Source organism: Orussus abietinus, unplaced genomic scaffold, assembly GCF_000612105.2.
Source record: "Orussus abietinus isolate OABI.00-Male unplaced genomic scaffold, Oabi_2.0 scaffold13, whole genome shotgun sequence".
Classification (NCBI taxonomy): domain Eukaryota; kingdom Metazoa; phylum Arthropoda; class Insecta; order Hymenoptera; family Orussidae; genus Orussus; species Orussus abietinus.
The window spans coordinates 990,429-1,015,110 of NW_019394887.1; the positions used below are offsets into that span (position 1 = coordinate 990,429).

At 47.3% G+C, this 24,682-nt stretch overlaps 1 protein-coding gene across 2 annotated transcripts; it reads right to left on the reverse strand.

Moving 5' to 3' along the window:
• Positions 1-34: 34 nt before the first annotated feature.
• LOC105698826 lies at positions 35-17,887 on the reverse strand. 2 transcript variants are annotated; one of them, XR_001103958.1, is made up of 6 exons: positions 17,779-17,887; positions 5,781-6,106; positions 5,508-5,710; positions 3,431-3,744; positions 2,552-2,936; positions 35-83 (listed from the first exon to the last, which is right to left on the reverse strand). XR_001103958.1 is itself a non-coding variant. In XM_012423417.1 (5 exons), exons 2-5 carry the CDS (start codon positions 6,103-6,105, stop codon positions 2,807-2,809), a joined length of 972 nt encoding a protein of 323 aa, XP_012278840.1. In that variant the 5' UTR covers position 6,106; positions 17,779-17,887; the 3' UTR covers positions 2,460-2,806. The 2 variants fall into 2 exon arrangements, 1 of the variants encoding a protein (XP_012278840.1); XM_012423417.1 differs by lacking the exon at positions 35-83 and having other exon boundaries at positions 2,460-2,936.
• Between the last annotated feature and the right edge of the window lie 6,795 nt (positions 17,888-24,682).

Here is a 24,682-nt window from a genome sequence, read left to right on the forward strand (position 1 = left end):
CCTACTGCCCTCTGCATACGCGCAGCGTACTAGCGGCGGGAGCAGCGCGGAATTTCAATCGCCCAAGGGGTAGAATGGACTTCCTAAAGAAAACAAAAATTATTAATATTATCTTATCTAACCCCTACTTTGATAAATAGAATACTTTGTTAATTTAGTTCTGGGGCTGGTAATGGCACGTAAAGACTTTCCCGTAGCGATAGATTATATTTCTTGGTCCTCTAAACATTTATAATATACACAACATACAGTACAGTACAATATGTTTATATAGCATTACTTAATAACCTGACAATGTCATCGATAATAAATTTGGCATCCGGCGTAATTAAAGTGCCCTTTACCCATCGACGTCGTTGGCATATTTTTCGGTCTCCCGAGAATCATTCCAATTGATTATTTCTGCAACTTTGATGCGAGTTTGCAAAAATACGAATCCATGAAATATCTCATATTTTCTATTAGACCTCTCGGTTCAATTTCGAGTCGAAGCGCTTGTTCGATATTAAGTAATTAATTCCCGGGCGTTGTTCACTTTAACGCTTTTTCGCGCAAACTTCACATTTCGAGTACATCGCGCCTTTCTCCCGCATTTACTCTATCGGTTACCGCTTAACAAATTGACATTTACACATACATGAATTATCGACTTCGAGATATGTCGATTATATATTTATTTCTCTCTCTCTCTCGCACTCGTTCTCTCGCACACTCTCCCTCTCAGAATGCACGTAAAATATTTCTCAGGGACTTATCGGGGAAAAAAAAAAAAAGAAAAAACAGTCAGACCAGTTTGCTATTGTTAATCGATTACCGCTTTTTTTCTCGCGACGATCGCTCTTCTAAGACTCATTTACGAATTTACACAACAGAGTCGGGGGACGAGTCTAAAAAAAGTTCCCAATGATCCTCGAGGACAGCAGATTAACGAAACTCGCGTTACACCTTAACGTTAATATATCCCACTTAGTACCTCTCGTCGAGTTAATTATTATTACACGATTAACATCAGTTTCTTCAGTGTTACGAAATATATCTCCGTGACGAGCCCGAACGACTCGACCTTCTGAAAACTGGAGAACGTCGAGCCAAGTAACAATTAACGAAGACAGCGCCTCATTTAATTATCTCCCTTTTTTTTCTTTTTTTTTTTCCCCTTTACTTCGCTAAGCGTTAACAATCGTCGTCTTCGTTTATCATCATCAGGTGAAGACCTGGCCCTCTCGACAAATTTTTTTAGAAGTTTCTCGCTCTTGGCAGTCCTGACTGTTCCACGAGTTTTCAATTTCCCTTCACAAAGTCGCGCGCTGCATATCTTTTTTTTTTTTCTCTCTCCTAACTCCTTTTACCGCACTGTTATTTTACTTTCCGCTTTTCGGTGACCCTTTACACCCCGTCGAAGTGTATCCGCGACTTTCTTTTTTTTTTCTTTTTTCATTATGTGCGCTTAGACGTGAAATATCTATCAGCCTATCGATAACTTCTCGATGACTGCTTTTGCATTTGCAAATTTGCAATTTTTGCAATTTTTGCAATTTATGCATTTTCTAATCGTGTGTCCAGTTCCCGCGACGATAACACTATGCTAGACGACATCGTGTGTTAAACATCGACATTATTGGATCTACTTGTAATGCTTTCTCTTATGCAATTAGGACAGTCTAGGTCGATTAGCCTCTTCTATTCCGGCAGGGCGACCTAACGCCGTTGAGCGCCGCTATTTACTTAATACCATACATTTGTACGCATATATGCATGTATATATCAAATATATATATGTATGTAATACGGTTGAATAAAGTACGGTACGACGATATACGTTCATAGTATCGTTAGGTTTACCTTGGCTGCGCACTGATAAAAATGTATTGAAATTTGCATACATCTTTCCACACACCCCGTAACTCAAGTTTCACCTGTGAGGGAAAAAAGGAAAATGTAATATTGCAGAGACAATGTAATTTTACTGCAATTCATTGCCAATTATCTATGTATGTCAATTTACACGGGCATTTTTATCAGTGCGCCTCGATCCGTAATTTGAGTTATCGCTATCCGAGCGAAGGTCGAGGTACGTCTAAGGTTGAAAAAGTAGTCGCCATTTTGAATGATGCGCGTTTCAGATCTCACCCCCCGAGAAACCTTCGAAACCGACATTGAAGTTACGTGACAGGGAGGAGGGTCTTTTTACTCGACAAGTTGCGTAATCGAAGGTCGCCACGAGGAAGGTATTAACGGTCCCATGGGAATATCGACGTAAATCGATAAACAATAGCAGTTACCAGTGGTTTCCAACAAGATCTCCAGGGGACCATTAATAATTCTTAAGAAATTGTGCTTTTCTCTTTCACCTTCGGAAAGAACACCAACGGGCTTTGCCGATTAAACTGCGATTAATATAATATAAATAAATAGCGGTCGCGATATCTCGACTTCGATCTAACATGATAATTAAAAAAAAGAAAGAGTTTACAATAGACACAGTAATCTTTATCACCGTGATGTCTCGCGTAAAAGGTGCGTCGATTACCGAGAGATAATAATTAATTACCAGGCGCTGTACCGGAAGTGCGTCCAGACCGGAAACGAGAGGTCCTGGGCCAGCCAGGAAGGAAACGAAGAAACGAAAATCCTCGCCCCGTCGAGGCTACGGAGATCCACGAGATCATCCTCCTCATAGATCGTGTACTTAGACTTATTCTCGACTTTTGACATCGACTAGAGACTCCCGCGTTTTGTTACATCCTGACAAAATTCTTCATTGACAAATCGGAGTCTGGTAGTCGGGGTGGAACTTCAGGGGGGTTTACATGACACTGCAAAAGGCCACGCCGTTATCAAACGCCGATTGTATGGCCGTGGTCTCCATGCAGAAGGCTCCGTCCTCGTACATGGTCGCGATTCGCTGTTGCTGGGCACGACTTTCGCTCTGCGACCTGAAAAGTAAATTACCTGCGGTAATGCCTTCCTCTACCATCCCCTCGAAAGTTCGAAAGTAATAAAATAAGGCCGCGAGTCGATTGTCGCATCAGCAAAATTCAAGCTCCATCGGAAAGCGACTCGCGTCCGCCGTTCGAAATCGAAGTTGGTCCTCCTCTTGCACTTTTGTCAAGACAAACGCCAAACAGATCCCCTCCGCTTTTAGCACATCCCAACAAGGCTCCACATTTGAAATTTCTCAATTATCGCCAAAGGAATTTCATGTGGAAAAATGTTTTTAAACAATTAATCGCCCCCTCTCGTGCATTCCCATTAAAGAGCGCCCCGTAAAAATGGTAATTTAATTTAATTAGAAATCTTAAGTATATAGAAATATGTTGAAAAATTCAAATGTCGTTTTTTCCCGCGCTTATAAACAATATTTCCGATGTAAGGAAATATTTTTATCACCTGTATCATTGAGGGGATGAATTAATTGACAGGGGCTCACCTGGGGGGCATGGGCCGGGTTCGCTGGATCCTGGCGGGTTGCTGCTTCCTGGGGGGCTGCTGGTTGCTGGAAGTAGAGTCCCTCAGGAGTTGCTGATGATGTGCCCCCTGGTCGACGTTGTGGGCCAGGGCCAGCTGGTTCAGGTACTCTCGCAGCTCCGGCTGGCTGGCCAGGAGGTCTCTTCGCACCTGGTGGATGTTGCTCGTCGAGTCTGACCACGGAGGTGGAGGTGTGTGCGATCGCGAGATCGCCGCATACTTGTGGCAGAGATATTCCTCGTAGGACGGCGGTAAACCCGACTGCAACATCGAAAACTGATCCCCAGGTGAGAATTAGTCCCAAAGAGGCCTTTAACCGATTATCTAACGATTTTCAGGTTCCCAGCGAAGATTACGACCCTACCGGTAAATAATTTCCCGATTTTGCAGTCCCATTTGCTCTTTCCTTGTTCTTCTTTAACCCTTTCAACGCGGAGCCATTTCGACATATGGGCGAAATTCCTCTGACCGGGCAGGCAATACTGGACCAAACGTCGGGCGCCTTTAGGCGCTCTTAGGAGCCATAGGGTTAAGGAATATATCGGCGGTGTTTAATTATTCGACTTGTCGTCGGGTTCTTACAAATTGCAAGGATCGATTACACCATTAATTCGGTAGATTAATCGACGTGGGGCCCTCGAGACTGGCGATTCAATTATGCCTTGTAATAAATCTATTCGATATTTTCATTAACGCGTTAGATTAAACCTGACCGATATTCGAGTATTTGCATGTACATACGTGTAATGCATATTCAATTATCGGGCCGCCGAATTTGCATACAGGTGGTACAAAGTGCCGCTATGCATATGTACAGATTTGAGGCGCGTTTACCGAGCGCGGATTTTCTATCTCCCGGCTCAAAGGGTGGAAATTAAATTCCCCGAATTTCGGATGACATTGACGTTAGGATGCGTTTGGAAATTTCCTGCGAGGGCGTATTAAGCTGTATTAAACTGTATTAAGGGTATCGATCGGGGGAAACTTTCGGGAGTTGACGTCGAAGGCATGAGAGATTAATCACGTCCCTGAAGTAACCCCTCGAGGAAGACCCCACCTCGGCATTGTCCTGGGGAGTATCCCTTTTTTCCCAGGTCCTTCCCTTCATCGAGCCAGGTTAAAAACTTAACTCACATAACAGAGACCATGAATCAAAGGCTCGTGAAAATTCCCGCGGCGCAGGGAAAATTTCAAACCGGCCGTTATTCAAATTAAGCGAAGCTCTTCATGAATGGAAAGAGCCACTAAAAGGGTTCATAAAATACGCCCTGGGCGTCCTCCAGGCCCCCGCTATGGCACGTCTAATTTGACGCGAAATTAAACATAAATTTTCCTTTTCTCAAGGTGGAAATTGAGTCACCGAGGAGAAGGTCTCCCTAAATGGAAAGTGGGCCAGATTCAATTTATAATCATTTCCTGTAAAACGTTGGCGATAGCGTCGTAGAATCCTTTCGGGCATTCTAGGACGTCAATGCTCCGTCCGGGATGGATCAAGTTAAAAATGTGAAAAATTCCTTAAACCTTTAAATCCCATCGTGCATGCCGAGGAAATAAGATCGAACTACTCCATCTCGATTTGGACAGAGATATCGACTTACGTCTTATCATATATCGCGAGAGCGTCCGTATATTCCGAAACGTCTCTGGGATATCGCGATTTCGCCTGGCCGAGGGAAATTGTTGTAAACAGAACTTCGAGATCCCCAGATTTATCGAGGGCTTGTCTTTCTGACAGAATGATGAACCGCGGCCACTCTTTGGAAAACAGCAAAGTCGAGGAAGTCGCGGCTCTTCGGGAGCCGAATCGCTTTTCGACGTATGCATATGTTAAAGGTAACAAAAAATGTATCTTCACTTTCCATCACTATTTACAAGGCAAATGTATCATTAGATAGTGCTGGAATTAGTATTCGATCCCTCGCTAAGAAATCTTTACTCGACATCTATCCTTCCCGGGCGCCATCTTGAAAATCTTCCGAGACGCGTCGAAGAGCCACAGAGATTTTTCCACTGCGCCTAAATGAATAATTTTCTCTTACCTGCCACATAGCAACATCGTAGGTAGGTGGTGGCGAAGTCATCGAAGGAATAGCGTGTACCGGCTGTGACCGGCTGTGTCCATTGACTTGACTTCCGGTAGTGCCATTAACGTTCCTGTTCGGCGAGTCCTGAATAGTCGTGTAGATCGCTTCCGTTATCGTGTCTTCTCGAATGTTGCCTCCGAGTATGCTCGAGCCGGAGTCTGCAAGGTATTGTCATTTCCCAAAATGTTCCTATTTATGATTGAACTATAAAAAAAAAATGGGAATTACCAATGTACGTGTAATGAGAGGTGTAATGCGAGTCCGTCCTGTCGGCGCTTCGAGTCCTCCTCGAGGCGTTCAAGCGCTTCTCTTGTTTGCTTCCGTTTTTCCCCGGCCGTCTCTGTTCCGCCACGGAAGTGCTGCTTCCGGTTTCCGGTGGCCTAGGCTTCGGGATCCTGACGGAGTCCTCGGATAATTTTTTCGGGGCCCTCTCGGTCTTTGAACCCCTCGAGTTCTTCGGAGTCGCCATGCTCTTGCTCGGGATGTTCATCCCGATGCAAGACTTTTGGGGCACCTGCGCGCACTCGCACACCGGCCTAGCTTCGTTAGGCATTCTGGAATGAAAAAAAAAAAAGCGAGAATATTTAATTAATGAATATTTAATTAAATTCGAGTCTATAAAGAAAACCAATCATCCAATAAATAGTATGCTCGGAAAATCTAGTGATTTGACATATGCCACGTTTAAAGGGTCTCAACGAGACAAACCAACTTTTAATTATAGAAATTATTCAATCCAGCGATTTTCATTACGACTATCCGGATAAAATGATTTGAAGATGAATAATACCGTTTTATTAAGTCAAGACCATTTTCCACGTTGGATTCTAAAAATGGCGTAAATCAACCTTTCGCCATTTTTGCATATATACTTTCGTAACACCAGGGAATTTTTACGACTGCTGTATGAAATTAAGTAATGACGTATTACTCGGTTAGGGCCATTTTCCATGGGCAGACGTCGATACACGGCCACGTTGGATTCTAATAATAATGACATTATAATGGCTCTTAGTGGGAGCCATTTCGCAACGATAAAATGGATATTGCGCCTCGATTCCCGTTAGTTGCCCCGGGACGCGTAATTGAATCTGCCCCGAGACTTTAGAGAGCCAGAGAGATATAATATCTGCATAGGGAGGAAGGGGTTGAACGTATAAGCAATATGATACGAAGCTTCGTTATATCGAAGATTACGCCACCCGTGATATCAACCTCGATGACCCACCAAATTTATATCACCCTTTCCCAAATTTACCCCCCACAAAAAAAGTCCGAGAAAATATTTCACACCTTCCCAAAAATCTATAATAAATCTACAATATACAATTCATGAATTTAATTTCTCCGACGAAAATAATCTCGTTTTAATTAATAATCCGGTGCCCTGGTCACTTGTCAGGTAATTTTACTTGGGGATGTAATCGCCAAAAAAAAAAGAATAATAATAATACCCGTAAAATTACGTACCAAGGGATTTTACTTAGACGCGTGATCGTCTGATGAAGAAATTCCCTGGTAAAGAAAAATTCTCCGAAGGGAGGGAATAATAAATAAAGCAACTTTAGGATAGGTAGGTCGTAAAGTCGCGGACTTTAATTAAACGTTCTCTTCGGAGGGCGAATGAGTTCATCTCGTAGCGTTGGGGGAAATCAAAGGATTAACGCGAAGACTCGAAATAAAAGGAACGAGAGGGAAACGAAGTTAAGGGAGGGGGCTGGAGGGGGGAGAAATTAATGTACCGGAGAATAAACCTAACGACGTTTGTCCGGGATAACGAGGGGCGATAACTTTTTTACTCGCCGCAAAGTGCGAGGGCTATCCGGCGGTTCCCTTTCCCCACCCTGGACGTTCAATTTCCTTGTAACTGGTTTAAGGGTAGGACGAAGGTAGAGGTTCACGGCGTCTTCCGGAAATCCGCGGAATATCGAGGAAATTTTCCCCGGGGAAAACGGAAGTCCCACAAGGGAGGCGCGCCCCGGACGTTTCGCGGTTTCGTCCCCGTCGAGGGTTTCCGCCGAGAATTTCCCACCTCGAGGAGGGACTCCGGGGACCTCCAGAAGAGGACGAGGTCGGAAAAGCGCCGGCATTTTCCTCACGCCCCAAGGCTAGGGGGGGAAACGCGACATGGAAATTGAATTACGTGCCCCGTTGCTAAATGAGCGAGGGTGTTCTCCTCGACTCGCTTCTGCGAGTATAACTTCTTCGGCGTCCTCTTCGACATTGACTCCGAAATTCCGCGTCGGTTTCCCGCTCGGCGGGAATTACGACATCGATTTTCCTCCCTCCCATTCGCGCAAAGGATAAGTGACTCGTGTCGGTCGGCTTGAAAATAAAAAATGATATCTTTGAAGGCAACCAAGAACCTTCTCACAAAAAAAAAAAAAAAATCCAAAATGGCGCTGGAATTCTAATCTCTGAAATTTCCCTGGATTTCATCAATTTGAGGTGGAGTCGTATTTGTTTCTTTTAGCACAAAGTTATCGGACGTCTACGCGACATGTATTTATTATAACTAAATCGATAAACGCGCTCGGGATCGGGGAAGAAATTTTGGGGAATTACATTTCCTCCATCTTATCCGGAAGGTCCTTTGACAATGTCTCAAGCACCGTCCCCGAGAACGGCTTCCAACTTAAGGGTCCTTTTTTAGCGATCCTCCCTTCTCACAAAGGGAAGCGGCGTTATTCAACGATTTTTATATTCCAGATAGGACGAGACTATTAATCCCGAGGATATGCCGAAAGGCTTTCCCCGAGTCCTGAAATCGCAATTTCGTCCTCGACGTGAAAATTGGGATTACGAATGCATCGATAAGAAACTTTACCCTCCCAGCTCTCGGTTAAATGGCCGCCGCGCTCCAGCGGGCGAAGATAATGGGGAGGAATAAAGGAATAAAGGACGAAAGGACCTCCTCCACCCCTCCGGGATTTTAAGATTTTAATTTCGGCGCCCCCCTACCCCAGCGAGAAGTTAAAAAGTTTCCCGATCTCTTTTCCGAGGACCAGCCGGAAAAAAGTGGAATTAGCATCTCAGAGAGCATCCCGAGGAAGGATTCCGATCCTTTTGTCGAAGGAGTCAGGACGCGGTCCTTATGATCGGGACGCGTCTCGTCGTCAAGGATTGTTAAATCTAGCGAGGGAGAAAAAAAATTGGAAAAAAAAACGATGGAAGAATCGCGTATCCTCTTCTTCGGAGGTCCTTTGAGGAGGCGGAATTTCGAGTCCAGGTCGCCACTCCTGCGCCACCTTTATCTATCGTGACAACAAAGGCTAGGTCGGTATTTATCGTTATCGCCCGGTAACACCGACGTGAATAGAGGAGAGACTTCTCTCGCCTTTGTCGGCCCACTCGGGATATCTCGAAAGCTTCCTCTCTTTGTTGCCTCGCTCCGGATTTCCCTTTGAATTAATTGCCGCCAGCTACCGCAATTAAATCCTGACGAGGCAGCGACTCGTCGCGTAAAAAGTGATCCTGTATTCCGTTCGGAGGAACGCTTCCGCGAGGTTACGATTTTCGTTATCAAGGCGATACGAAAGTGCCATCCGAGGAGTTTACGAGGTCGATCGTTTACGAAGCTTTTTTTTTCCCCTCCGAATTGGGTGTACCGAATCGTCTCGACATTGTTCAGATGGCACTTTCGTATTCCCTTAACCCTTTGGCTACTAAGAGCGTTTAGGTCACGTGATAGGCCGCCCGCCATCTTGTCTCTTCCGAGGGTAAGAAAAGACGCCCGAAAACGCGTCGTTTTCCAATCGGGTTTAATCCCAGGCAATTACAGACCCCGAGAGTCGGTCCATTTGGCCCGGGATCAGAGTTTCGGCTGGTATTTGTTCCCGCCCATCGTTTTTGCAATCCAGCTCGCGTTTTGCACTCGGGATAACAAGCTCGCGTCCCGGGAAGCGGGCCGAGTTCCACTTTACGACCGCGGCGATGCATATTCCGCGTTTCCCGATAAATCGCAGGGGTCCTTTTGATTAATGGGAATTGCATAAACTGTGCCCGAATTGAATCCCCCGGCTGCTTTTTCCGGCTGTCGCGCGTTTGATAGGTTAAGGCTCTTTATCCGCGTCTCGTGCCACGCCGGTCTCTCGGGCTCGATTTAATTCTCCCGGCCCTTGGAAAGCTCTCCTCGGGGTAAGGAAAACCCGAGCCTGGAAACTGAGACATCAAAAACCGAGAGCCAATGCATCAAATTAGCCCCCTCGCTCCGTAATGGTCCCAGTAAAAAGCGCGAACCCCCGCCCTCTCCGTGACGTTAGCCAGCCGCTTCGGAAATTAGCGCCCCTCTCGGCGGCACCGAAAAGCTCAATCGAAAGGGCCGGGGGCCGAATTTAAACGAAAGCTCCCCCTCCTAGGTGCGGATTCCCGGGGCCGTTGCATAATGCATGGCATATTTTATTAGAAACCCCGAGAGGGGTGGAATCAGGGGAGGGCTTATTAGCTCCTAGAGGGGTAGGTATCGCAGGGCTCTGCCATTACCGGCCCCGTGTGTCACCGAGGGTGGGTCGGGAGGAGGGCAAAGACCAGCCGGAAAACCGGGTCATACCGGGCCTCGAACCAGTGACACCGGGGCATCGTCCACCCCCGACCCACCCCTGCAACTGGGTCACCTTTTGCCCTCCCTCTTCGCCCCTCTTCGACCCCTCGAACGCCGATCCCACGGGCATGCACCTATTCCCGACTCCTCCTTCCTATCTTCTCCTCTTCCAGGCTCAAAGGGTTCCTTATCATTTTTCCACGATATATCCTCCAGTATCTGCGACTCGGTTCGCGATTATTCTTCCTAATTCGCGTATTTAAAATGAATTATTCTAAATTTTCCACGCTTTCATTTTATGTAAATCCCTTTCGGCATGATAATTCTCAAGGAATCGGGCGATTTTATTTTTGGTATATTGATATTTTTTACCCCACACTCGTTATCCATACTTGGGATACCCGCGCCCTGATTTGTTATCACGTTATCATGATGCGTCTTTTGGCTGAGTTTCTCAGGTCTCATTTTTCTTTAGGTACCTTTTCTTTAATACGGGGTCATTTGGGGGAAAGGATAGGGGGACTTTCGGTTAGGGTGGGTTTTCCTAACTTCGAGTTTTTCCCCCGGCGATCTTAAATTATCCGTAATCTTTTTCCCACCTCCTCGAGGGTATCGATAATTCGAATATGTCGAGGATGATTTACGAGCTCCCTTTTGCGCGTCTTCTGGTTCTCCCTTGAGACCCCTCTCGAGGCATCGACCCAATTCGTCGACTCGAAGAAGCGACGAACTGGGTCGAAAGTGGCTCCCCTTTAAAGCCGAGGACCTCTTTTCCGGCCAAAACTTGCCGATACTCCGAGGGAAGGGTTTTATACCGTGGAAATTATACAAACTCATACGTTCGATCATTTTTATCTATTCTCTTCGATAAGGAGACTTTTATTGTCCACCGCGCAAAGGAACTTCTCGATGCATCGGAAAAAAAGGTTCCTTCCGCTCGAAACTAGCGCATCGAGCATCGCGGGAATTTGTTGGACGCGATTACGATGATAATTGGATTACTTTGCTCGGATTAGCGAATCCGGCTCTGCAAACGAGATTCGCGGGCCATTTCCGTCGACGATGCGTAGAAAGTCGGACCGACGGGACGCCCGAGTGCCATTTATTAATATCGCAAACAGAGGCGGGAGCAATTCCAAGATAATTAAAAGAGCTCGCGGAAGAAGAGAGGAGAGAGAGGCCCGGCATTTCGCGAATCCAGAATTTCCATAATTTACTTCTCGTGGACGTAGGCGCCGCTAAAATAGTTTCACGAGGCGCCTCTGACGAACATCCCAGGATATCCGGACTCCCCCTTTGCAGAAAATTCATGTGATACGAGGATTCCCAGCTATGTCCATGGTACACCAGTTGGCAGACATTTCGGAATGCCGTGATTTTTTCACGACTTTAAAAAAAAAATTGCCACCCTCAAGATTTTTCCATTTTTCTTTTCTCTCGCATGAGGAGGCCTTTTTTATTTCCTGCTCAATGAAGAATTTCTTCGATGCACTAGTTGCGGTGCATACCGAAAATATTCTGGATGCAGGGAACAGGGTAAAAATAATGACATTTCGGAATACCATAATTTTTGCACGAGTTGAAAAAAAAATTGCCACCCTCAAGATTTTTCCATTTTTCCTTCCTTCTGTAGGAGACCTTTTTATTTACTCCTCAATGAAGAATGTCTTCGATGTATCTCAAAATGGCACGCGAATCGTTGGTAAAAAAGTTTGTCACGTTTTCCGAACATTTGAATGAGAGAATGTCCGAGAGAGGAAGTATCGGAAAACGCTCAAGTGCGATCACGTTTAATGTACATTACGAGCCCGTGGGCGTGTCTAAATAGCAGAGGATAACTACGAATCGATTACTCGAATGGCGTATCGCAACTTCTGTTATAGCCCCACAATCGGCCTGCGAGTGACAAATTACTTTCGCGCGAGCAAAGCTGGGCTGCATTTGATGCACTCGGCTCCTCGGATGCAGTCGCCGGTTGCAAGCGTTTGCAAGGACGATTAAACGATCCGGGACGTTTGTTTGCAGGAATCTGTCACTCGAGGACCTTTGAGGCATGCCGCCCCATAACACAGGAGTAAAAAAAGCCCGCTCGATTACCTCATATGACCGCAATTCCCGTATTAATAATTAATACCTGAATAAATCCCTAATTAATTATGCCCATTTTCTCCGTGCCTTTGATGGATTAATCTCTGGTCGCCACCATATCCTTGATAAAGTCGACGATATGATTTATTTATTAATGGTCGGGTTTAATCTACTATCTGGTATAGGTCAGAAATATGTATCTAATAAAAAAATTGTTCAAGAGAGACGGACAGAGAAAATATGCCGGCAAGGAGAGTCTCGGAGATCGGTGCGGCTAATCAAAAGGGATAAGCCGGGATTAAGAATATTGGATGATAAAAAGAGGTCCTGACCGTACCCGGGATTCGGGTAATCCAACTCCCTCGAATCGAGGTCGCATCCCAGTCGATCGACCTCTTCACCTCGGCGCTCCATTTCCCGGACGGCAGTTTTGGCACCAGGGTGCACCTGACAAATTAAATGCACCCAGCCTGCTGTCGCGTCTAACAAGGACTGTCCCTAAGTGTTACCGATATTTCTCATCCGAGGATTTAATCGCCCAGATTTCCAGGACGCGATGTACCGATCCGTCAAAAAACAAATTGTCGATTAAAGAAATTATTTATGATTGTTTGGCTTCTCCTTTTATTTAATGCAAGGATCAAATTGGGGTACTTCTAAATCGAAAGGATTTTAAATGGGGTTTCATGGACGGAGGAGGATCAGGAAAAGGACCTCAAGGAACTCCGGCTTCATTAGCTCTCGTCTGACTCGCAATCAGGATTAAACGACCGATCCTGCAGGTGTAATTATGCGAGGGATCTAGTTTCCGACACCGAGGAGTTTTCTGGAAAATCTCCAAGAGGACGATCTGCATAAATCTATTAGTTCCTTAAGGAGGAGGAGACCGAAAGGACCTCATTTGGCGGGCGACGAGGTGTGAAGTTATTTCCACGCAAATTCTCGCTCTTGAGATCCTGCCGAGAATTTCCGAAGTTCCTTCGCGGGAGTCCTTGCCGGGTAAGGAAGGATAAGGATCTCCGGAAATTCGCTCCGACTTTTGGGGTCAATTAAGGAGAATTTCCTGCGAGATATGCCACGCCAGGACACCGAGTTAAGGATGCGAATGAGAATTAAACTAAACGGGAAGAAAAATTCCGCAGAAATTAATTCCTTACGCCAGGAATTAATTCCTTCCGCCAGGAATATAATTTAATTCGGCAGGAATTAATTCCACCCTTACAAGATCCGAAAATCCTCATTCTGAGAAAACGTCATTTCGGAACTCTCCTCCATGCAAATATCGGCGCTATCAGTTCAGAGCCAGAGAAGTCAAAGGGACTTTCCGAACTTCCAGGACCTAATAAGTTGAAGTTTCCTTCCTGGATCGAGTGGCCCAGGAAGTCAGAGTTCCCGATTCCTTTTAACTTCCCGAAAGCGGCCATTTGATACCTCCTCGTCGGGACTCTCAGGATTAGTTCCTTGCGATATCCTGACCGAGGAGGGGGAAAAAAAAAAACGGAGTAAAAAATCGCGGGAAAAGAAGAAAAACGAGGGCCGAGAGAGAGAGAGATCGATCGAGTCGAAACGGACGGGCTTTATTTCCCGAAGGAAATGAATGCGCTCTGTGCACCCTCCTTTTTGTCGCCGGCCATTCGAGTTTGTTAGGGAACTCAATTATTCCGGCTTTTTACGCGGTCTCCGTTTCTGCGAGAACCGTTTTTCCCGCCTCTTCGCCCCCTCCGATTTTCCGCCACGTCGGCGGTCACTTTTCCTCTATCGACAAATATACACAAACAACGAGCATTGATTGAAACCAACCTCATTTAATGCTCTTTTTTATGCCGCACTCGGTACGACTTTGTGCACTAAAGATGTATGAAACTTAGAAGCGTCATTCCATATTTTTTTTTATATAATAATTTAATAATTTAATAATTTAATAATTCCGTCCGATGCATCAGAAGCATAATTCTATCATCTGTGGGAAGAAATGTTACACTAGAGGGAAAGTTGCCGTTCGCCAGTAACGGGCATAAAATCACGTCGTCTCGCTGACGGTGAGCTTTGCGAAACGGATTTCCGTTTCCTGGTGCAGTTGCAGCTGCAGCCAGGAACTCGAGGGGCGGGTCCAGCCCGAAATCCCGAAAGAGCAGGAATCGGGGAAGCCGCAGTAAATGAACGTTTGCCAAGCGGCTTTCGAAGGTAGACAAAAGGCCTGAACGAGACTCAGGGGGGGGAGAGCGAAAGAGGACAGAGTCGATTCCGCACTTCCGCCTTCCCGGGGTTTTCCGGAAGTCGTCGTCTCGGCATTTCATCGAGTCTCGAGCCTCGCCAATGAGGCGAAGTCGTCGACTCCGCCGATATCGAATATCGGCTTCGAGGCGGCTCTCGATTTGACCAATCGCGATTGAACCCTCTCCGTCTCCCCCCCCTCGTCGCCATTGTCGGGGGGTTTAATGACCCGATCGAATTTGTGCACCAGGCTGACCCGTTATGCATTTCGCCAATGCCGGAATTGCATTCGGCGGTTCGCCGAACTGCGGGGCAGGAAAAGGACGATTATTCCCTTTTTTTTTTTGGAAAGTCAATTTTGAGCGGTAATTGGTTTTCTCTTGCACTTCGCGCAGGGATGATATCCCGCCCCCGGGAGAAATTCTGCAAAGGATCCGATGCACCCCGGTGCATCGACCGTCGAAGGACAAAAGAAAGTGCTGGTCGGGCAAAAAATCCCAAGCGAAACTAGATTTTAAAAAATGCACAGCCACCCTCCTCCGGTTCAAGATACAATGCCTCTAACGAGGCTAATTACTCTCGACTCGACGATCCAACCCCTCCTCCGCGACTCGGCATAACTGCACATGCATGCAACTGCATGGTCCATTTTTCCCGGATATCCGATTTCCCCCCTCCCATCAGCCTCAACTACCTCAAAATCCGAAGGTTAACCCGAAAATTCAGCACGTATCAACGAGTAAAGGAATCGGTGGAGGATCGGTCCGCGAGGGGGGAGGGGGTGGGATATCTGGGGCGGGAGGAGGAAAAGGGGAGGGAAACCCGGAATTGGGTCTGAACCGGGTCGGAGGTCACGAGGTGGGGGGCCGGGGGCAAACTAGGTCAGTAGCGGGTCACTGAGCTCCATGCCGACAAACAAACCCGACGAGAAATCCACCCTGGAGCCGCCCGTGGAGGAGGTCCGCGAATTAATTATAAATATAATTAATGGCAATTGCACCCCGACGATGCACCGGCCCCTCCAATCGCAGCCGGACCGGTCGAGTCGACCTCTCCGTGTACACTGTTTGGATTGCGGTGATGTTTGTTAACGGGCTCAAGTGCCCGTCGCGATTGGGGATGAGGGTAGTCGGGAGCGTTCGGGCATACTCGGGCGTACTCGGGTGTACCCGTCCGGGTCGAGCCAAACCGCGTTATGCGCCCCGGGCGTTTAGTGTATTTTTTATTCACACGGTGGGAGGGGAACTGTACAGAGGATCTCTTTATTTTTCCTGCCCCCTTTATTTCCCTATTTTTGGCGCGGGACGTTTAGCGGATTTTTTATTCACGCCGAGGGGAGAAACAACACGGAGAGATTTTATATGTCCCCTGTAAAAAACGTATCCTCCCCCCCCGCCACAATTTCCGGGTCCTTTCGTTTCCCTGGTGCATATTTCATTCGCGAGATGAAATCGAGCGAAACGACGTCTAGGATCACTTTTCGTTTATTTGTTCTATTTTTTTTTTTTCCACGAGGGAAATTACATATTCGAATTTTTTTGACCGCCAACCAGCCCCAGGATTGACTTGGAAAAAATTGATACGTTCAGATAAAATGACGATTTAGTCGTGGTAAATAATTTAAGGCGCTGTCGGAATCCCTAATTGGTAAATGAAATTTCAAGTAGGTCCGAAATCTTGGCGCGGTATCTTCTAGCCTCTCTCTCACTCTCCGTAATCTCAAGCTGCAGAAAACCAGCATTACAGCACTCGGGAGTGCCTCGGCGAAACTGGTAATTACTTTTGAGCCGGCAATTAGTGCAGCGCAAGCTTTGTCACCCACCTAGCCGGAGTGCAACGCACGAGTGCAAGGCTTTGACACGGGAGCTTGCACTCCACCAGTGGGACGAGCTCGCGTGCACCGTGCATCGCGACTTGGGCCTCGAGAGTTCGTCGACCCGGAAGACGGTTTACATCCCATTTGCACTAAAGACGGCTCAATAAACAATTCAGCGTGCAATCGACTAAACGCATACGGATGAAGGTACGAGACGACCGGAATTTACCCCGAAAGCTTTCGGAGCTTCGACCACCCATAATGAGTGTAACGCTCGCCGATTCGTATTTCACTGATTTCCGAGTAAAAAGGTAGGTTGATTAAAAATCGATGCCCCAGCTTTTCGGCAGCTCCTAATTGGCTCCACCAAAGCTCTGCTAATTGCAATCAGGATCTTCGCGGGAATTAGGCTAGGGGGAAAAAAAAAAAACTGAGCTTCCACGTACTCGCAGTCGACATTACGCCGACATCTCAATTAATTCGAGTCTACTCCATGAATCTTATTAAAACATGAAAAGGAAAAAAAAGAAAATTAAAACCCGAAGTCTCCATCCTCGTAACTCATGATGCAATGACAAGTACACCGAGGTGTAAGAACAAGTGCGCGCACTGTCCTCTGAAATATGTTAATAAAAAATATATCACCACGTTTCGTGGATATAAAACCAAGTGCACAAAGTTTATTAACATATTAATAAGTGGCGATAATGGCCCTTCGAGTTTTCGATATCCGACTCTTCCGGTCCTCTCGAGGGGTGCATGTGCACGAGTGCAGGGTGCATTCGTGCATGTGTTTCCCGAATCAGTAATTAGGGGGAGACTGTTTTTTCTTTTCTTTTTTTTTCCCCAGGGAAGAAGAGAGAGGCCGTGTCTATTCTTGACAGAGAGCGTTAATTAAAATTCCACGTCGTTTCGCATTCACAACACACCGCGACGGGGAACGGAACGCGGCTTCAATATTTCCCAACCGAGACATTTTATCCCCATTTCTTCTTTTTTTTCTCTCCCCTGCACTTCTCCCTCTTCCCACTTGCCATCGCCCTCTAACCCTTTTAATCCCTTCCCCCTGTCTGCCATCCTCACCCCTTATCCCACTCGAATGTTTCCGCTGCGTGCAGAAATTCTGGGACAGTGACGATCATTTATGACATATCCATATTTTACACATATATATATATATATATATATAATTTCATTGAATTTTCCACGTCTTATCGGACTGACCAGAATTTCAGTATTCCGGATTTCATAATTACCGGAACGAAATGTCCCAGGTTGTCGGGCCGAGTTTTCCCTTAGAATTATTAATCAGCCTCGCATAAACCTAACCTAACTCCATTCGACTGTCGAAAACCGGGGGAGTAACGTCGCCGGGTGCACGAGAGCTTTTCATTCACCAGGGGGTGGTTACTTATCGACCGGCTCGCAAGCTCAATGAAAGCGACGCGCGATAGTTCTGGCCGCGTCGTCGGAGATACGCGCGGCCAATCACCGCCCGAGTTTCCGAGTGTCGAACGAAGAGACGAGATGCGTCGTAAGCCCGAAGAAAGGGGATGCAAAGGTGGTACCTTGAGAAGGGACTAGGCCACGTGCCGGATACTCATCGAGGGTGAAAGCAGTCCTCGGGTCGACCCCTTCCTCCTCCCTCACAGGTATCCCAGCGTTGCTCCTTCGGGATGCGGGCGGCGACTGAGCTCGCGGCGACACGTGAGCCCGAACCGAACTCCGCCGAACCAATGCGGGCGCGAGCCGGGCGTCGCGCATGCGCAGGGATGATAAGGCCGCCGAAGTGGCGAGGCCGGTGGTGGGGGAAGCGGGCGGAGGAGCGAGAGAGACGGAGCGAGGCGGCACCCGCGGGAGCGAGAGAGACGGAAAAGGAGCCCGGCAGCCGACGAAGAAGATGGAGAGAGACGACGAACGCCCTGGTAAGACAGGTAAAGAGTCGGAGGGAAACGCGCGAGAAATCCAACCTCCGACTTCCCAGAGAACTGATCAACGGCTTCCGAAGCCCCGAGTTCCGGAATACCCGGATCCACGTCCCGAAACCGGAGAATACCGGGAAATTAATCGAGAAAGGAAAAACCGGGAAAGCGAACGATACCCCACTCCTGTTATTAAAAATATAATTTTATAACATTTTTTTTCGACGATTCAGACATGGCGAGACTTCCGAGTTCCGCGATCCAGGGAAATCGCGGCGCCCTCGAGACGTCGTAGCTCACCTTTGCGGGACGCATTAATTAATATTGTTAACGTCAGGACCGGTGAGCGCACTCGAAAGGCCTCAAAGCGAATCGTGCCTCGCAAGCACGTCGCCGAGCTTGCGCGGCTCCTGGCTCAGACGTGCTTGCGTTTCGAGACATTTCTCCCTCCCCGGCCCTTCGACTCCCCTCGGCCCTCTTTCTCATTCTTCGTGCCCTTCCATGCCGCTGTTTCACTCCTTTGTCAAATCTATGCACAATGGGCTTCAAAATTGCGTTCGATGGGGACGACTCTATATACTCCTCGAACAATGAAGCTTCCGACCTTTCGAACTCGCCCGAACTCGGCTCCGACTTTCGATACTCCATTTCTTCCTCTCTGAGGAAAATGTTCAATCCTCAATTGCTCATTATACCTGCAACATTACCGAGTCGTTCCATAAGTTCGCGCACAATTTCCATTTCATATCACCTTAAGTACTACGATTTCGTTGGGGAAACAAAAAGAGAATAAATTGATAGAAGAGATCCAGATCGCTGGGGACGGAGATGGGATTCTTTTTTTATTTGGCGGTCCAGTGAGCCTGATTTTTTCCCTTTTTTTTTTCCGGGTCGCATGGTCGAGTCGAACGGAATCATCCGGATTTTTTGACACTGTAATTGCCGGGGCGCAATGCATTTCCCGTGTTTATCGGCCTGGATACGTTTTACAGCCCCACGGGGTCAACTCCCGTGGGAACGCAGCTCGTGCCCAATCTCGGATTTATACGATCACGAGCCTATCTACTAAAAGCTGCCCCCATTAATAACTCTTAATATCTCCATGGGCAATTAATTTCCTCGATTATTTCCTGGGGCCTTTTTTCCCACTTTCGAGAGACATTCTCGCGGATCTGCGACGTTCCTCGAGGATGCCGCCCTTCAGGGGAAGATCGATGGATCTGTATTAATTATAATTCATTATAATTCATTATAATAATCGAGAAGTCCCCTCGTCTTCGGTTCGAGCACCGATACTACACTTTCTGCGGCGATCGACTCTTAACGAGCATTACCGAGGGACTTATCGCCTCTGTAATAAGGATTTCGTGTACCATCGGGATTCGCGGTTCTCGGTACGCGGTAAATCCTCTCGTACATATCCGATAACTTATCCCGAGGGTTACATGCTCCAGAGGCTTAATCCGCCTAACCTCGACGGTGATTATGATTAATTATGAGCACCCTAGTATCTATATTAATTGCTAATTAACGAATACACGGATGCGCACGTGGGGAAGGGAAAAATCCTTCCTGAAATTGGTAAATGGCTTCTTTAACTCATCTATCTCTCGTAACGAAATTTTAATTAAATTCTACGTTAATACCCGTGAAAGAATTAATAATACTTTTAATATCTATCATGTTTATATTGTAATTATTCTACAGGTTTCCCTGTAACTAATTCCCAGTTTTGCGGATAGCGAGCTGTCGTTTGCATTTTTGCGAAGCCGAGGGACGCGTTGTTGAACACATTGTTGGACATCGGGTACATTTGAAAAGCACGGGGGGATAAAAAAAGGGTGATTGAAATCACAAACATCGAATGTCCGGAGGTTCAATTTAAAAGCCAGCAGACCAGTATTCATACGTAGCATGCAAGCGTGAAGCATGTTTGCCCCCCATAAAGTGATCCTACAAACGATTTTATCTACAAAGCGCTGCATTTCAATCTCTCCGTGAGCTCCCTAGAAGCTCCGAAATGAACGTTCTAAAAAGTACACGTACTTCCCGTTAAATCCTAAAAAAAAAAGAAAGAACCACTTGCGCCAAATACGTCCTTTCCTAAAGGTCCATTCAATGTAAACCTGCCTGCAAAGCAGGGATTAATCGCGCAGGAGCAATGAAATCGGACACTTTTGCCGAACACGTTGTTAAAAAGAAAAAAAGTTGTCAGGTTTAAAAACTGGATAAATTGTGTTAAAATGAAATAAGAAGTGAGCATCCAGCCCTTGGGTATCGATGCCAAAAGTGCTTGTTATCTAAGTGAAAGTATCGAGCAAATGCTCGCATTTACTTGCATCACCGTTCATCTCTAGGTGCGCCTTCGTGTGGGAGTCAGGGTCGGTCGAACTCGCGCGGGGGTGGCGGAGGTTCTAGCGCCCGCCGCGTGGCGGCGCTGCGAGCCTGCTCCGCGATCCAATATGGCCGCCGCCCCGTGACACCACTTCGGCCGTGCACCTCGCCGCTTCCCGAGCACGGATCTACGCATCTCTGACGCACCCCGACTCGCCGACTGCACGTAAGTCAGGCCCAAATTAACTCGGAAGTTCACGCGGAAACCGCAACGCGGGTAATTCGACCCTGTGGCGTCGGTAAGTGTAAGAAAAGTCAACCGGAACGACCGACGTGCCGGCACACGGCTTTCGGCTCGGATCAATACCCCGACGAGCTGAAATGTTTTGACCGTGTATGCGTGTGCCTACTTATGCCGCCGAAAAGGCGTAAATCGATGCCTCGTGATAATGTTTGTCAAGAGGGCTCTCTTATCAGGCACTCGAGGGTAGAGTCTCGCGTCATGTACACCCGGGAATGCGCGACGTACGTCGAGGTTCGTGGCGGAGTTCCAAGGCAGGTAAATTGATTTTCGATTTTTATCCAGGTGTTTAGGCAGGCTTTTCCACGTTTCGATGGTAGGCATCCTCAAGGTCAGGCTCTTGGTGGAATGGGCGTTTGCCAAGGTAGAAGTTTACTCGGCCAGATCGGGGAAGAGGTCAAATGAGGTTACTGGATTAATGGCGATGTTCTCGGCTGCCTGCTGGTTCCCTAAACTCCGAGATGTCCGGCTGAACTTCCTACCCGGGTAACTTCGCATTTAGTTCCCGGATACCCTACTGACCTATATTTCTACCGGTGTCATTGCGATTCCCGCCTAGCTTGTTTTTATTTCCCCGTAAACACTGACCTGGAAAAGATTTCGCGAGACGGGAGCTTGAACCGTTCGACGGAGTTCGGTAACATTGCTGAAAGTGGAGTAACGTTATCCGTACCGTAGTTTCTGCACTTTATTAATCAATATCCCATTTTCGTGCAGTTTCGGGTAAACGTGGGAGTACCTCCAGGAGGAGAATGAAGATTTTCCGCGAGCGAAATTTTTTCCTCGCGAACTTACGGAACGACCCGATAAATGGGTACTTTTAGTACTCGCATCCGTCGCACTTACGTTTCCCCTCGGCGCAGGTAAAAGCGATGAAAACCTTCATTTTCCTCCGGGCGAGGTGCATTTACAGTTTTTCCTCCACTTTTCGCCCCTCGGCCCGGCACTCCGGGGAGCTTTAAGAGAATTTATCGAGGGAGAGGAAGGTGGACTGTGGGACCACTTACTGACTGGCCCCGCCACTTCCGGTTGCGCTAACTCCTTCTCCAGGTGGACCTCTTTGCGACTCGAGTGTTCCTCCATTCATAATGGCTTTAACGGAAACGTGAGCTTTGAGACCCCCGAAGAGGGACACTCGGGTTTCCGCGAAAGAGAAACAGTTCCCGAACTCCCATGTCGGCTTTTTCTCGAATTCGCTTACCTACATTTTTCTACCTTCCCCTGTGTCCGATCAGAAGAATTGCAAGACCAGAGAATACCTGAAAAATTTCCAGAAAATGAGGAAACATCCAGGCCATTGTTCGCGAAGAGAAGTGCTAGATTTTCTGGAACTGGATCTCTGGACCATCAGGGTGATAACAGCCGCGGAGCTTGACGGAGGCCCTCCACCAGAGGAAGAATTGTTCGTCATCGAATTCTCGGTAACAATGGTCCGGCGTATCTCCCTTGAATTGGAAGAGAAACGGGAGAAACGCCACTCTGGTCCAAATGGTGGTCCTCATCATCGACGTTCTTGGGGGAACCAACTCCTGGGGGCTCTCTAATCCATATCGACCTGTCTATACGCGGACCACCCCACGCACCCCGTGGACGATTCTCATTCTAGGACCTCGATGGAAACGGCGTGACGTCTTTTGCCAATTTTCGGGACGAAGATACGGAAAGTCATCCGGTTGGATTAATACATCTTTTCGTGCATCTTCAAAACCTGCACAGGGCAAAACCAAAAATTTTGCCCTGCATTTAGCGAAGACTCTTCGGGGTCCACTTCGTCACCCAAGGGGTGGAATGATTTTCTGAAGGACGGGATATCGCGAATCCAGATCTCCTGGGGGATGGAAACGTCTCTCGGATCGTCGTCCATCGCTCCGGCGATGGCCGGGCAAGGGGACACCGCGAAAATGGGAAAGCTCGAGCTTTTAGGTCAGCCGATGTCATCGAGTAGGTGTGTCGGAGGGTCGACATCCGGTATCGCTATATCGTCCTGGGGACCGCGGAAACATTTATTGATCAGTCGCGAATCGACTCGTGAAAGGGTGCCAATCACTCCCCAAGTCCGGACGAGTCGCGAACGTGTCCATCCAGTTCTGGGCTGACCTAGAAAAGCCCACCTACAACCTACGGGTAGGAGAACCTTCGTCAAGATCGGATTTCCTTCCCGAGGTTCCGGTGGATCCGGTAATGGCGCCCAGTATTTTATCCCCGAATTATTTTCCGCTTCGAGCCGGAGGCGGAATGGCCGCACTCCATCAGCGAAACCGATTGCACTACGTACCGAGGCCTGCACTTGGCAAAACGATGCCAAAACAATGCCAAGATCTATAACTCTGAAGATAAAATGTAGAAAGTGTAATAAAAAAAAAATAAGAAAATAAAAATATAGCGATACACCGTAACATGGTCAATGGGGAACAATGGTCATGGACGAGGCCTAGGGATGAAGTGGCCACTGCGAGGATCTTCAGGGCGAAACAATGGCTCCTTTTCAATTTCCAGCGGTTCGATGAGGCTAGAAACTCGGAAGGCCGAATCGGAGAGAGGAGGATGGAGATTCGGAGATTGTATGGATGAAAGGGGAGAGAAACTAGGACGAGGGAGATGGGTTGCCCTGGCTGGGGCCAGTGACTCGGGATCGTCCACTTCCAGGGAGATGGGGATTGGGGGAAGCCAGCTGCAGACGGAGAAGTCCTCGAAGGAGGGGAAACGAGAAGGAGATTGGAGGAGAGAAGAATCCAGAGGACGGTACAGGTGGAAATGGAACAGGTGGGATGCGTAAACCTGCTCGCTGGGGATAACAAATATCTGAAATTCCCGGTTTTATCTATAAATATTAATTCAATATACATGTAAAAGCCACCATAACCCTCCAAAATGATAACCAATAACCCGGCCGAATACTTGACAACCGTTGGAGCGTTCCATTAAATTCTTAAAAAATTCCTGCGCGGCTGCAACTGCGAAACTGCTGCCATAAATCATGCCCCAATTAGCTGGGAAAGTCTAATGGAAAAGTCGTGTTTCACCCCGGTGAGGAGAGCTCCTTTTTCCACGGCAGTTTCGACCGATCGAACGCCGCATCGCGAATGGGATCGACGTGATTTCTCTTTTTTCATCTCCTCTGGACCGAATCTGACGTTAAAGACGGAGAGGACGGATCATTTCCCAGGGATATGTCTTACGGGGAAAATTTATGGGGATGAAGCCACCTCTTTCGCTCACTCCCCATGGCTTGTGCGTTTCCTCGTTCCTTTGAGGGTAAGCTCTCGTTACTGTCACGCAAGTCGAGCTTAAAGCTCCGACGGCGGTGCATCGTGGTCGTGCATCCTGGGAACTCGGTCACTGGGTCGACATGCAGATGCAGCTGCAGTTTCCAGGGCGACAACGTCCCGACTATGGACCACCCCCTGCGAATTACGGGAAAACTTGCCCTTAACTTCGTCGTTATTCGAGACTCGATTCTCTTCTAAGGAAGGAAAGAAGAGGCAAGGGCTACGGAAACAAATCATATACGTATACGATACGTATAAGCGACGTATAAATTCTGGTTTATGGGAAAGGCCAAGAAAAAAATGATATTCTGGTATTAATTCTTGGTTTTTTAATACCGCGGGGATTTTTTGGGGGGATATTGCGATTACCTGTAATTAGTTATTAGGATTAAATTTTAACTGTGCAGTTTTATGGAATACTTTGTTTACCCTGATACCGGAAGCTGTATAGTGCCAAGGGACCTTCAAAATCCTCATTTCCAATTTCCAGCACGAAGCAGCAGCCCCTTTCCTCAATGGATTTGTGATTGACGAAATTACGGATGAATGCTATTTAATTTCCGTCGACCTCGGTGTTTGCTAGTATTTTAATTAAAAGCTGTCCATATTCGTAGCAATTGACCGTCCCATCAGTTCCGTCCGAGCG

Bases quoted from the DNA above. Each gene is read 5' to 3' on its own strand.
- LOC105698826 (XM_012423417.1), bottom strand. From the start codon at position 6,105: ATGCCTAACGAAGCTAGGCCGGTGTGCGAGTGCGCGCAGGTGCCCCAA. The intron at 3,745-5,507 runs GTAAGAGAAAAT...CCTGGGGATCAG, and splicing joins ACGATGTTGCTATGTGGCAG to TTTTCGATGTTGCAGTCGGG. The intron at 2,937-3,430 runs GTGAGCCCCTGT...TTTACTTTTCAG, and splicing joins ACCCGGCCCATGCCCCCCAG to GTCGCAGAGCGAAAGTCGTG.